The 15,494-nt window shown below is 38.6% G+C and overlaps 1 protein-coding gene and 1 long non-coding RNA gene across 2 annotated transcripts in view; one reads left to right on the top strand and one right to left on the bottom strand.

Moving 5' to 3' along the window:
* The first annotated feature begins 6,187 nt into the window (after positions 1–6,187).
* NEUROD4 (neuronal differentiation 4) lies at positions 6,188–15,255 on the top strand. The gene is made up of 2 exons (XM_063952219.1): positions 6,188–6,315; positions 9,640–15,255. Exon 2 carries the CDS (start codon positions 9,670–9,672, stop codon positions 10,612–10,614), a length of 945 nt encoding a protein of 314 aa, XP_063808289.1. The 5' UTR covers positions 6,188–6,315; positions 9,640–9,669; the 3' UTR covers positions 10,615–15,255.
* Positions 9,768–15,494, bottom strand: part of LOC135008690 (uncharacterized) — a 358,352-nt gene continuing 352,625 nt past the window's right edge. Inside the window, exon 3 of the long non-coding RNA XR_010208347.1 lies at positions 9,768–9,853. This is a non-coding gene — a long non-coding RNA (uncharacterized LOC135008690). The remainder of the gene's footprint in view (positions 9,854–15,494) is intronic.

Consider the following 15,494-nt stretch of genomic DNA (forward strand, 5'->3'; position numbering starts at 1 on the left):
CTCTTCACAGATGAAAGCAGGTTCTCACTGAGCACATGTGACAGACGTGACAGAGTCTGGAGACGCCAAGGAGAACGTTCTGCTACCTGCAACATCCTCCAGCATGACCGGTTTGGCAGTGGGTCAGTAATGGTGTGGGGTGGCATTTTTTGGGGGGGCCGCACAGCCCTCCATGTGCTTGCCAGAGGTAGCCTGACTGCCATTAGGTACTGAGATGAGATCCTCAGACCCCTTGTGAGACCATATGCTGGTGCAGTTGGCCCTGGGTTCCACCTAATGCAAGACAATGCTAGACCTCATGTGGCTGGAGTGTGTCAGCAGTTCCTGCAAGACGAAGGCATTGATGCTATGGACTGGCCCGCCCGTTCCCCAGACCTGAATCCAATTGAACACATCTGGGACATCATGTCTCGCTCCATCCACCAACGCCACATTGCACCGCAGACTGTCCAGGAGTTGGCGGATGCTTTAGTCCAGGTCTGGGAGGAGATCCCTCAGGAGACCATCCGCCACCTCATCAGGAGCATGCCCAGGCATTGTAGGGAGGCCACACACACTACTGAGCCTCATTTTGACTTGTTTTAAGGACATTGCATCAAAGTTGGATCAGCCTGTAGTGTGTTTTTCCACTTTAATTTTGAGTGTGACTCCAAATCCAGACCTCCATGGGTTAATAAATTTGATTTCCATTGATAATTTTTGTGTGATTTTGTTGTCAGCACATTCAACTATGTAAAGAACAAAGTATTTAATAAGAATATTTAATTCATTCAGATCTAGGATGTGTTAAGTGTTCCCTTTATTTTTTTGAGCAGTGTATGTATGTATGTATGTATGTATATATATGTAGCAGTGTATGTATGTATGTATGTATGTATATATATGTATATATATATATATATATATGTGTGTGTGTATATACTGTGTGTGTTTGTGTGTGTATATATATATATAATATATATGTATGTATTTATTTTTGAACAGTTTGTTATGTAGCGCAGTATATTTCGTTATGATTTACAATTGAAACAACAGTCATAGAACAAAACTGGGTAATAACAGACAGACAGAGATAGGAAGACTCTGCTTGCAAGCTAACAGTCTATACACACAATACATACAGTTATCTCTGCCGAACCCCTATTTAACCTTTAAACCTTATAGATTCTATTATGTGGTATTCAACAATCTCACAACCAAATTACAACCCTGGAACTTCTGGAAAACTTAGTATAGTGTTACAAATGTATCCCATGTCAATAGTTCATACAAGAAGCACCAGAAATATAGTAATATGACTGCATGAAGGAACTATTTTGAATTTCACCAGGAGGAAACAGAATTGGCAAAGGGTTGCAACGAGAGCTCAGAAGCAAATAGTGTCACATGCCTGAGTCTATAGTTTAGGGGAAGTGGCAAATAAAGGACTTGTAAAGACTGGGCACTCCCTTCAGAAATGTTGGTGCAGCCACAGTCCTGGAACAGATGTGACTGCCTTAGGACAATAGGACTTAGATGAGAGGCACGAGCAGACACAGGCAAGTGAGACAAAGGGAAGACAGGCTGACTTGTCAGACAGAAAGCGGGAGAAATAGCAGTCCCATATGCTCTCTTCCACCAGTTGGGTGAAAAAAAAAAGCTCTGTCATAACACTGCAGGCTGTTTTCTTACAGCCCCCCTTCTTTCCCCTTACCACCTTCACTGCACCATTGTTGCCATGCGAAGCTGGAAAAATAACCTGTTGCACCCATCTGCTCAAAGTTGAAAGAAGAGAGCTATTTTACAGACAGATTTATGGAGATAAACATATTATTTCCAATTGCTTATGCCATGGGGGTAAGCCTGGTGACTTTATTTAAATGATTTTTTTTTATTGGATTAATTACTGTTCTCAGTTTAGAAGTGGAAGGCAGCACGTACAAAACACCACCATATATATAGTTTAACAAGCAGGGACTGCAGAGCCCTGGCACTCAAAGCTAGGATTGAAAATATGTGCATGCACAATTGCACACACACAAACACATATAAGTGTGTGTGTGTGTGTGTGTGTGTGTGTGTGTGTGTGTGTGTATACAACATCATCAGGTAGGGATCTGATTGGCTCCAAATTTATTCTGCACCAGGACAGCGACCCAAACACACAGCCAGTGGGCATAATTCACAAGCGATCGCTGCAACAGCATCTTACTGGTGCGATCGCCTCTGCCCCCGCAGGCGTGTCTGGACCGTTGCTGGGGCGGGCCGCGGTGGCTGCGTGACGTCACATGCAGCCGCTGCATCTCAAAACATGGTGGGTAGCCGCCTGCCAGTGCAGCTAGGATGTGCAGGTAGGAAGCTACTCATTGGATGCGGAAGCTTTGCACCTGTGTGGGGGAAGGGGGGCAGGGCCAGACATGCTGGGGACTAGCCCTGTACTGGGTGTCCCCCCACAAGTCAGAGAATCTGATCATAGATGTGCTAATTGCTTGTTGCTTGTGTACACACCCCCGCCCAGTTCAGCTGTCAATCACCGCCGGCCGCCGCAGTATGTGTACGGGTGGCCGGCTGGTCGCCCGTACACACTCAGCGATACACCAATATATCGGTAGATATATTGTCCGTCACCTGTGCTGCAGGGCCGACGCGATATGTCTGTGAATGATGGAGTTCACAGACATATCGCCCATACACACTGGCCGATGGACCCGCGATATATCGGCTGTTCAATAGAACGGACGATATATCGGCCAGTGTGTACCCACCTTAATGATTGGAGAGTCCATATTTAAACATCTGTTCTCTGCTTTGCGGGAGGATGCATGACCTTTTTTTTCCTGCAATAGGCCTTGAAAAATCCACCACTTCTGCTGCGTTCCCTGTGATCGGATTCCATTGCTATAGTTATAGCGGGATACACATTGCACCACCTGCATACACTGCTCCAGCAAAGTATATTTCAGAGGTGAACGTCAATCATGGTAATAAATGCATTCACAGAAGTGACATCTACACTAAAGATCATCCCCTCTTTCCACTGCTTCATTTACACCGTTATGGGTCAATGGGCTAAAAGTCAGAAGGTTGACCACATCTAGGTCTACACCTTTAGGAATGGGTTAGATAAATTCCTAATGGATAAGGATATCCAGGGGTATGGTGCATAGTCATGCATTATAGTTACTATAAATAGGGATAAAATGCAACGGCTGACAGCAGCATCAGTCAGAAATTTTAGTCAAATCATCATGCATAGGACACCACAAATAGGTTGAACTCGATGGACAATTGTCTTTTTTCAACCTCAGATACTATGTTACACCAAATGGTCAGCATGCACAAGGTCGACATGATCAAAATGTTGGCAGGGTTGACAGGTTGACTTGAAAATGGTCGACAGATGAAAAGGTCAACATGTGTTTATGATGTTTCCTTGCTGTCAAAATTTCCCTTCCAGCATGTGGACTCCCACTTAGTGCACCGTGTCCCCTCGCTTGGCTCACTACACTTGCCATACTTCAGGCAAGGTGCCTCGCTTCGCTTGGCACAGATTACCGTTCTGAATTGTAGTCCGCGTGGATGGTAAAGTATGAAAAAGTCTAAAAAAATGTTTCACAATTCAAAAAAGTCATGTCGACCTTTTCATGCATCAACCATTGTCATGTTGACCTTTTGACCATGTTGACCATATGCATGTTGACCATATGGTGTCGACCTATTGCTTGTTGGCCTTTTCACTGTTGGCCTATCATCCGGACACCATTTACACAGTTGGTTCTCAACTCAAGTCCTCAAGCGCCTCGAGTCCTGTTGGAGAAAGAGTGCTACATAAAGAAAATTATTATTATTATTAGTATTACCACCAACAGGTCATGTATTGAGGATTTCTTTAATCATGCACAGGTGAGATAATCTATTTTGCTGGGTCAGTAATTATCCCACCTGCTGCCATGGCAGAAATCCTCAAAAATATCCTCAAAACATGACCTATTGGGGATACTTGAGGACTGAAGCTGAAAACCACTGATTTAGAGAATACAGAACACAGGGTTAAACAAAGCAGCTTTCCATGAGATAAACACAGTACTGGACTGTAAGGATTGTGACGTTTTATCATCCAGCGCATTTTGTCTGCAATGCATATTGCTTTGATGTGTGTGTCTCCAAAGATTGTGAACTAGTTTTTAAAGTGTTAAGCAGGCAAGAATATTACAATTGAAATTATTATTTAAAAAAATGTATTGTTAAAAGTTCATTTACTATTAAGTTAAAAGTTCTCTAATTTGACAGCGTAGTGCAGGGTTTCCCTCCCTCGGTCCCCAAGGCACACTAACAGTGCAAGTTTTAGTGATAGCCATGCTTGAGCACAGATGGTAAAATCAAAATAACTGAGGTACTGATTTAGTCACCTGTGATCATGTATGGATATCCTTAAAACCTGGACTGTTAGTGTGCCTTGAGGACCGTGATTGGGAACCCTGGTCTAATGGGCTGATGTAGAGTTGATACACTAGTTTCTGTAGCATATTTTGTGTAAATTCACTCTGCGCATGGTAGGATAAGAGCTCACCCAAATGTGAGATGCAGAATCAAATACATGCTGCACATATCTACACTTATGATTAGGCTTACCATAATATCCCTTTAAGCCGGGACATTCATGAATTACACAGGTTCTGTGGCTGATTAAAACCAGGTGACATGCAAGCTTGAAGTCAGCCAGCCACAGAACCTGTGTAATTCATTAGTGTCCTGGTTTAAAGGGATAGTATGGTACGCCTAGCTATGATGATGTGGTCTCATGTAAGCAAAGTTCAGTAAGAGTGTGTTCGCAAAGTGTGTCACATGCAAACCAGTTTGTAAGCATATATACGACTGTTAGGAAGGCATGTACAAGTACTCGCTGCTGCTGATGATGATAAATAGAAGTAAACCAATGCATATACTGCAATCACAGAGCACTATGCATCCTGAGATACAAAGTTATTTTTCTGTTTAGTTTACTTCTGAGCAGTGGTTCTTAACCCTCAACCGTGAAGTTTTCCCAACAGGTCATGTTTTTGAGGATTTCAGTCTATGGTAGCAGATGGGATAATTACTGATCCAGCGAAATAGAGTAACTCACTTGTCATCATTAAAGAAATCCACAAAACATGACCTGTTGGTGGTACTTGAGGACTGGAGTTGAGAGCCCCTGCTTTTGAGTAATGTATGCCGATTTTATTTCCATCTCTGCATCAGCTCCTAAGTCCTGATTGATCTTCTCTAATGTATATATTTATTTACATTAAATAAGTGAGCGTTGGAGTTTTTCACATATCACACTTTGCAGCAGAACACTGTATTTGGCAGAGGTGGGAAGCTCTGCTGATAGAGTATTTGCATTGCATAAATTCAGCCTTCAACACTTTTCAGAGCTATGGCAGTGACAGTGTCTACTCATTCTGCTCTGTGTTGTGGCTGGCGTATAATAATGTACAAGTCCAGGCAGAACCAAGAAGATACATGTGCAATACCACAGATACGTGTGCAATACCGCAGAAAGTTCTGAAAATATTGTTGAAGCCTACTCTATAGGACTAGTAATCCATCTATGAAGAAAAAAGAATATTTGTGAAGTGCAATTGCCAAGCAGTATATAAAATACGATAGGGACATTACATTATTAGGTCTGTTTAAGAGCATGCAAGAACAGTGGGCTGGATGTAATGAAGTCCGAGTTGGCTGGAGGAGCGGGTTCCCGTCCGAACTCCAATTTTTTTTTAAAGTGACAATCATGTACTAGGCAAGAACATGCCTTGTAAATGATTGCCGCTTTAAAAAAAATGTCAGAGTTCGGCGGGAACCTGCACCTCCAGCCAATTCGGACTTCATTAAATCTGGCCTAATATATGTAATTGAGAGAGATATTGGACACCATGCAATGCAATGCAAAATCACCTTCATGGTGTAAACAATGAACAAAACATTTTTACTATATAAATAGTTAAAGCATAATCAATACTCAAAGCCCTGGAATTCTATTTAGTTAGTGTTTTACCATTCACCAGCATAGAAGTTATGAAGGAAGGGGTGGCAAAGCAAGGGTTAAGAGCTGCAGCAGTGACAAGACCACCAAATCCCTGGGCTCAGCCTTCTCGTAGGGGCTGGACTTAGCAGCAACCTTAGTACATGAGAAGGGGAGGTGAGGCTGCAGTGGTCCCACACACAGTAGCAGCAGCCAGTCAGACAAGTAGCTGTCCAGCGCTGCATAAGCCTGAAATACTTCATGTGATAGCATCGTGCAGCACTTCTACACCAAGTTGTGGGTCTCCAACTTTCCTATACAAGAATAAGGTAATAATAAGTGAGTGTCCTTGTGTCATCACACTGTATAATAATATTTATGTTCTTTGAAACTATGATCATAGAACCACCATGCTTAAAATGCAACAGTGACAATAATAATAAAATAAGGCAGATAAAAGCAAATAAATTAATGTCATTCTAGTGCATGTAAAGTCTATTGTTGGACCCCAAGTATAGGTCCTATATTACTTGCTTCAGCTGTCTGACACACATGAAGTTCACTTCTGATATAAATTGTGGAGTTATTTTAGCACCTTTTCTTCCACATGTTAAACCTGGATTTTAAAAGCTAGCAAATTGTGAATTTGGTGAGGCACAATATACCACATTATAATATATGAGTGCACTAATTAGTCTAATTGCAACACCATAAAATTAGTAGAGTACAAATTATGAATGCAAAAAAAAAATACATTTCAATGAAAGTTTCAAATGTTTTATTTTGTTTTTACTGCAACTGTCAAGATGATATTAGATTTTTATTAATAAAACCCTATCACACAAAAATATGTGACTTCAAATAAGCAAGAGAATATACAGTACTGTAGAGTAAGATATTAAATGAATGGATGAAAATGTAATATAATACATACAGTATATGATTTAAGATTGAAAAAGCTAAATGTATATACTCTAGAGTGACCTGATGTAACAGAGGAAAGAGACATAACATTATAAGTTTTGAAGTTGGAAAAGACAACAAAATATTTAATCTGGAGAAATATTAGAGCGACATACAAAATATCTTTACTACAACCACAAGATGACACCTTGGGGGATATTCAATTGTTTGAAAAGTCGGTTGGGTGTCTGTTTTTTTCCTGTGTTTTAGATATGAAAAACAGACACCTAACTGACATTTCAAACAATTGAATACCCCCCCTTGGATTTGGTATAAGAAAAAAAAAGCTATACTGTACCTTTTCTTGCATTCACAGAAACATAAACACATATTGTACATGTAGGCAATCTTTCAGATACAAAAAAAATCATAAATATACTATTCACTGTACACAGACACCAAAAAGCACTGAATGCAGGGTGGATGCTATTATATTAGTATGACACTTTTTGGAGCAGCTGAAAAAGTTTATCCTTACAGATCAATACATCAGACCCAGAAGAAGGATTATTTTCAAAGGAGGTTTTCAGTGTAATCAAGGGACAGTTAGGGGTTATTGGAAGTAATATGTGAGACCTCACCTCCAGTATAATTTACAGCAAACTTAGCCACAAATACTTTTTAAAAATCAACTCAATTCATAAAAGACTATATTATGTATTATTTTATGAAAATGTTTACTATATTAACATAATAGGGTCAGGGTACAATAGAGAGATACAATACAAATTTAAATGTATTAACGTCTTAGTTACCAGAGGAATTTTATGTTTGTGATTAAAATGAACATCACAACTTTTCCAGGGGTCATTTTAAACAGAGACCCTTTATTAACTACTTTGTTCTTTTTAAGACAGATAGAACTTTTGTTTTATTAGGTATTCAACAAAATATTATTTGGAATAATTATGACCAAAATGAAGATCAATAGTTCTTTGTAAGATCTGTAATTAAAGGTGCTTGTATGTGCATGTATATATGTGCTGGTAAGGTGGAGTGTGTGTGTGTGTGGGAGGGGGGGGGGGAATGAATTGCTTTCACGTTGTCCTATGAATTGCAGAATCAACTTAATTATTTTGTTTTTATTATTTAGTAGTAAGAGGACACAATATTGAAAAACATAACTTGGTTTCCAATCACATCTAAGCTCGTGTTATAGCTATGTTATGTCATGCTGCAACATTTTAGCAGTAAGACTGACCTGAGGTCTTAGTAGACCCTGGATCTCTCTTCATTAGGACATGATGTCACTGTGCATTCCCACATATTTGCAGAAGTCTGTCTTCTGCACTGAACACAGTGCTCTCTAACGTAACGCTCTAGGGAAATACATAGAAACTGTTAAAAAGTTCTTGGCATGAGAGGACTGTCTATGATAGCTCATTTACAGTGTGGCCTGAAGAGTTTCTGCCTCCTTATTAGAGATAATGTACAGGATACATCTTCTAATGTAGGAAAGCCTGTTCACACATGATGTAGCTGCTCCAAAATGTCTCACAAAGGTTAAGCATATTAACAGACTTAGAAAGGTATAATTTCTAAAACAGTATTAAAGGTACAAGATACTGAACAAAGGGGGAAACTGAATTACAGCATATAATGCACAGAGTCCGCAGATTGTAGCCATAAACATATGGTAGTGGCGATTACAATAGTTTAATACTAGTGAATTAAAATATATCACATCATACCAATTTCACAACAAAGCAATCTGCAGTACATTTTCACAATAAACAATATATCATAATGATAAATATAATGTTATGCGTTACCCAATGCTATATCCATATATTATATAATATGGTTATGGTATTTATGTATTCCCAAATACAAATGAGTCTTTCCCAGTTGGATCAGATATGAGAATATGTACCATGATACCTGAGTACCATAACATTTCAGTTGTATGTTAAAAGTGCACCATGTCAGTTTTCCTACCTTGCATTGGTTTTTCTATTATGTTGTTTATTTTAAACAGTTGTATTGCACAGTACATAGCCTGCATGTATTACATGTGTTAGTTCATGCGTCACTTGAAAGCCTCACGCATATGCTGGGATGTTATGAAGTCTATGGCTTGTACTTTATGTGCTCCAAATGCCAATAAACTGCCGAGTGCATTTGGTAGACGCTATTTTTACTGGTTATATAAATGTTCTCAGATTTATTTTTATTTAATAAAAACAAAGATCCCTCCAATGTTTATCAGTTGCCTCTTGATACTCAATGAAGTTCAGAAATATAGCAAAGTCTTTTTAAAGAAGGCAAACTGTACTAAACTACATACAAGTAGTGGTAGCAGTGGTATAATGATTGCATTGCTAGGTTTACTTATAATGGTACAGTATAATATAGTTATCAAGAATTTCTCCTAAAAACTAACGTTGACAATGACTGATAAAATTAAAGTTTGCTAATATTCCTGCATTACGTACATTGCAAACAAGAATGTATATGCTTTTATTAAACATACAAACCTTTCAGAGTGTTGGTTAAATAGTTATAGACAGTAACAATTGACATATTCAGTTCAAATCTCTTCTGACAAGCATAGAACTTAATCTTAGTAATAATTCTTGTTTTTTCTGTGATAATATAAAATACGTTTTTAAAAATGATTATTACAACAGTAAGGCATTTTACTGGTTTGTAATGAACTTACATTAAATTGTTCTGATCTTTTATTGCAGATAACATTGCTAAAAAGAAAAAAAAAAGAGATGTCTGAGATGGTCAGCGTTCACGGATGGATGGACGATGCGCTGAGTTCTCAGGATGAGATGAAAGAGTCAAGTCAGAGGGATTCCGCATACGACATGTTGTCAGGTCTCAGTCATGAAGAACATGATGGAGAAGAAGACGAGGAAGAGGAGGATGATGGAGAAAAGCCAAAGAAGAGAGGACCTAAGAAAAAGAAGATGACCAAAGCTAGAATGGAGAGGTTCCGTGTGCGAAGGGTAAAAGCCAATGCCAGGGAGCGCTCCAGAATGCATGGGCTAAATGATGCCCTGGACAACCTCAGGAGGGTCATGCCATGTTACTCTAAAACACAAAAGCTGTCCAAGATTGAGACCCTCAGGCTGGCCAGAAATTATATATGGGCATTATCTGAAGTATTAGAAAGAGGGCAAACTGCAGAAGGGAAAGGCTTCCTGGAAATGCTCTGTAAAGGCCTCTCTCAGCCCACCAGCAATCTCGTAGCTGGCTGTCTGCAGCTCGGACCTCAGACCATGTTCTTAGAAAAACATGAAGATAAGGCACATATGTGTGACTCTTCACTTTCTGCTCATGCATATGCTTATCAGTCACCAGGGCTACCAAGTCCTCCATACGGTAATATTGAGGCACATCATTTGCACTTGAAACCACCTACTTTCAAAACTGTTGTGGATTCTTCTATGGTAAGCCATACCTTAAACTGTACCACACCTCCTTATGATGGTGCCCTTACTCCCCCACTGAGCATTACAGGCAATTTTTCCTTGAAACAAGATGGTGCACCAGATATGGACAAGTCCTATGCCTTCCGATCTCATTATCCTTCTCTTGGGCTCGGTGGTACTCATGGGCATGGGTCACATTTTCAAACTGCTGTCCCAAGATATGATATTCCAATTGACATGGCCTATGAATCATATCCACATCATGCCATCTTCACTGAGTAATTGCCCACAATAGAATGGACTTAACATAGAGAAACTTAACTTGGGACATTTTTTTTTAGCAATCCAGGGAAGTAAAAATAAGCCAGAACTCTAATTTTATAATCAACATAAATGAAGGCTATAATCACCTCAAACTATTTCTGAAACTTTAGCATATTTTGCTTATGTGCTATATTTTGTTGTTTGTCTTATCATATTGTGTTTTTTTTATTACTATTTGCCAATTGTGAAAACATGAAATATTCAGACAAATGTCTCAAACCTTTATCAATATAATTGACCATTTTAGAATTGGCAGCACTGTTGAAATGAAAGCAGTTTTATTATTCTACAGGAAGAGTAGGGTGCTCATTATTTACTATCTAGATGCATTTATGATCTGTTATACATTCCTACACTTCAGCAAGAATATTTTGTTACTTGTGTAATTAAAATTTACAAAACAGATGGAAATAGAGAAAATGTGAATGCATTGCAGAGGTTTTTTTTTTTTTTTACAGCAGTACAGTAATGCCCTTATTTATCAATGAGTGATACATTTCACTGTGAGTGATAAATTGCACCAGCCAATCAGCTCCTCACTGCCATGTCACAGGCTGTGTTTGAAAAATAACAGTTAGGAGCTGATTGGATGGTGCAATTTATCACTCACAGTGAAATTTATCACTCATTGATAAATAAGGGCATACGTTTGGCTCAATACAGTTAAATCAATAAATCCTGATGTCCCCTTATATCAGCAAGCACATCAGAATCCGCTTTATTGGCCAGGTGTACTCACGTACACTAGGAATTTTTTGCTGTACAGTGCATCGCCAAGCAGCAACATGAAGGGGGAATACATAGCATAAGAAGGGGGAAAAACGTAGCATACATTACACGTATGAGTTCATACTGCACATTGCAACATTGCAACATTAACAGCTAAGCAAGGATCAAAGTAGTAGAGCTTTAGCAAGAACTAGGAAGTATGAATGGGGACTTTCTAATATGTGCTTTGATGCCACTTTTCATCCTTGTATTCGATATGTGGTGGAATCAAAGCGAACAGTACACAAACATTGTGCTGAACTGTCTAAGATTTGAGGCAGAACCAATCATGCACTGGTTAGAAACATGTCAGTAATGGGGCAGAAATAGTCGCCCTAATTGGTCAGAATTACTCCCATTCTGGTTGTGTGTTCATAAGGCAGAACATTTGAGTCTACAAATTGTTTTAAAGCATTATGATTGTGATGTTATGTTACTGCAGTAACATTTTCCATATACACAATAATACAATCAATCTACCTTACATATAGGGGGTAATTCTGAATTGATCGCAGCAGGAACTTTGTTAGCAGTTGGGCAAAACCATGTGCACTGCAGGGGAGACAGATATAACATGTGCAGAGAGAGATAGATTTGGGTGTGGTGAGTTCAATCTGCAATCTAAATTGCAGTGTAAAAATAAATCAGCCAGTATTTACCCTGCACAGAAACAAAATAACCCACCCAAATCTAACTTTCTCTGCAAATGTTATATCTGCCCCCCCCCCCCCTCCTGCAGTGCACATGGTTTTGCCCAACTGCTAAAAGATCTCCTGCTGCGATCAACTTGGAATTACCCCCATAGAACAGTACCCATTTACCACTCATTCTTAAAAATAAGCAATATCCTCATACTGTGTATGTAAGCAACATTCTCATATGTGATAATTTACAAAATTGTATGTACTGTGCCAGCAACCACTCAGCATAAAAGTGTATGCAGAACACAACATTGCCAGGTAATGAAAACATTTCCACAACTACTAATATAGCACATTTATTTATTATGGCCCTCATTCCGAGTTGATCGGTCGCAAGGCGAATTTAGCAGAGTTACACACGCTTAGTCTACGCCTACTGGGAGTGTATCTTAGCATCTTAAAAGTGCGAACGAAGTTTACGCAATATTGCGAACAAAAAAAACTTAGCAGTTTTAGAGTAGCTCCAGACTTACTCTGCCTGTGCGATCAGTTCAGTGCTTGTCGTTCCTGGTTTGACGTCACAAACACTCCCAGCGTTCGCCCAACCACTCCCCCGTTTCTCCGGCCACTCCTGCGGTTTTTCCGGAAACGGTAGCGTTTTCAGCCACACGCCCATAAAACGCCGTGTTTCCGCCCAGTAACACCCATTTCCTGTCAATCACACTACGTTCGCCGGTGCGAACAAAAAGCCGTGAGTAAAAATCCTTTCTTCATAGCAGAATTACTTAGCGCAGTCGCAGTGCGAACATTGCGCATGCGCTCTAAGCTGATTTTCACTGCGATGCGAAAAAAAAGAACGAGCGAACGACTCGGAATGAGGGCCTATATATTCTTTTTTTATTTCTATTTATTTTCATAAACTTATTATAATGATGTTTGTTAAAGGATGTATAAAAAAGTAAGAGCAATACTTAATTTTTGTGTTCATGTTGCCTCTTAAGGATTATTGTTTAATTATTATGTTTGTTATGTGCTTTATTTTTTTATCTATGAAGTTTATTTTTATTTATATTATTATTTATATTAATTTATATTTTGTATGTTTTTTTCTGTTTGGCTCCTTGTACTATATTATTTATTTTTTTGCTATTAATGTGGGTCATTGGAAGTGACAAACCACTCCTGGCACTTTACTTTTTAGAAACTCAGTGCCCTTAGGACGACTATACTTACTACCTTATGTTTTCTGTGGCACAGATGACATATTTTACAACACATACAGTACGGTACAATTAAATTACAAAGTGACTATTTACAAGGCATAATTGTCACAATTTTAGTTTCTTTTTCCCCAAACCAAGGGGAGAAAATGTAACAAAAAATCAACCAAGCTTCAGTGTACAATCTAATAGAATACCTTGTGGATTGTCATTGTCATTATGCATGCCAATAGTCATTAATCTTTGGCATATAAAAGGCTAAGTGAATTGTATTACCATTCTGTATGTGTTGAAAGTATGGACAAATTCATTATTTTCTTTGAGAGACGAGTACAAATCAATGCACTTTTACATAAGGGCCATAGCAACAAAAACTCATACCTTGGGTTCACAAATGTCTTGTCTAGGTAAAGATACACATTGACAACAGTATGCAAATTTAGAAAATAATTGAAATACAGTATTTGACACTGTAAATACCCAGGCAAAATACATAAAGCATTTTAATCAACGAGATATAGAATGGCTCTAAATAACAACGAGTAACAAATACAAATACCATGCTATTTATTTAGTATTCTATTACTCCACAAATTTTCATTATAATATTGCATTATTTTTGCCTCTGGTTTGCTTACATTTTGTTCTACAAACAGCATCATTGTTTCTACCACTTTCACGCCGCATCCCGGAGAGTCATGTATTATATTTTGTATAAATTATTTTAGTTGTATATTGTTATTTTTAGAAGGGAAACAAGTGAAAAAACAATTCTCAATACTTTTGTTTTATACTGAAAATAGGAAATGTTTATTCTTTTGTACAGAAGGTAAAATGTTATTGTTTTTTTTTAACTCCAGTAAAGTTGTAAATCTTGTACACGATAAAAGTGTGGCGTGTCCTTTATATAAACGATGTTCCCTGTGGGTGTATACAGTTTTGGTTGCAATGCCATGACAGTCACTGTTGCAATTCAGCTTTTTTGGGTTATAGCCAGATGCCAGCTGACTTTCTCTTTCTGGATTATAATATGTAAATCCCTGTCCTGATATCGTACTTGTAGCTGAAATTCACAGCCAAAATAAAATGATCTAGAAAACTGGAAAACATCAGCGGACCCATACAAATGGCAAATGCAGCAAAGCCATTTTTGAATGTTTGTTATGTCGTCGTCGTCGTCATCATCATCATACTGTATTTATGAATATCATTTATTTATAGGACTTCATAGATTTCATAGCGCCGGACAATCATAACGGATATGACAGTCATGAATACAATAAGCGAGTGGTTCTCAAACTGTGTGCCGTGGCACCCTGGGGTTCCTCGGGACACTTGCAGGGGTGCCTTGGATCTAGGACCAATTCAAATTATTTATGATCAATGTAATAGGCAAAACCAGTGCTGGTGGCTGCCAATCATAAAATATGTGCACAAACAGAGGCAAATCTTGTCCCTCATCACACAATTGAATCTAAGGATGACATATAAACACAATTTACTATTTCTTTCTAAATTTCTCAGTAAGAAACTTTGACCTAGGGGTGCCATGAAAAAAATTCTGATACTCCATGGTGCTGTGATTCAAAAAAGTTTGGGAACCATTGCAATAAGAACTATAACAAAAACATGATTAGAATTGAACACAATAGCAATATCAGGAATAGAGACGGAATGATGTGCAATCAATTACAGGTACAGCACAAATTCTATGCATGTGAATAAACAAACAACATAAACAATAATAAACAAACTCCCACAAAATGAATCAAAAGACATGATAAGGGCCATACATGTAGATGGACAGTGGACGAACGTGAGACATGAGTTGGAGAGGACCCTGCCTATGAGAGCTTACATTACAGAGGAATTTGATGTATTCTAATGACTTGGCCGTGGGGTATAGCAGTTTACATAAGTGACAAAATGTGTTTTGCTGTAATGAATTAATAAAGTTTATTATTTACAAACAGTTGTTATATAATACTTGAAGTTAACTCAAAGAAGCTCATACTGGCGGACCTTAAACTTTACCCTGCGATGTATATCTGTAGAGTGTGAGATGTACACAAGTACTGTACGGCTGGCAAATTGGTTCCCCTTGGGCAGAGTTCTGGCAGTGTGATGTGTTGCACTCAATATCTTCTTGCTGTGTGCATGCCCCTGCAAAGTGTATACAACGGAGAGCTGCAGAGTGCTGCGTTCCTAT

This window comes from Pseudophryne corroboree, chromosome 2, assembly GCF_028390025.1.
Source record: "Pseudophryne corroboree isolate aPseCor3 chromosome 2, aPseCor3.hap2, whole genome shotgun sequence".
Lineage (NCBI taxonomy): Eukaryota > Metazoa > Chordata > Amphibia > Anura > Myobatrachidae > Pseudophryne > Pseudophryne corroboree.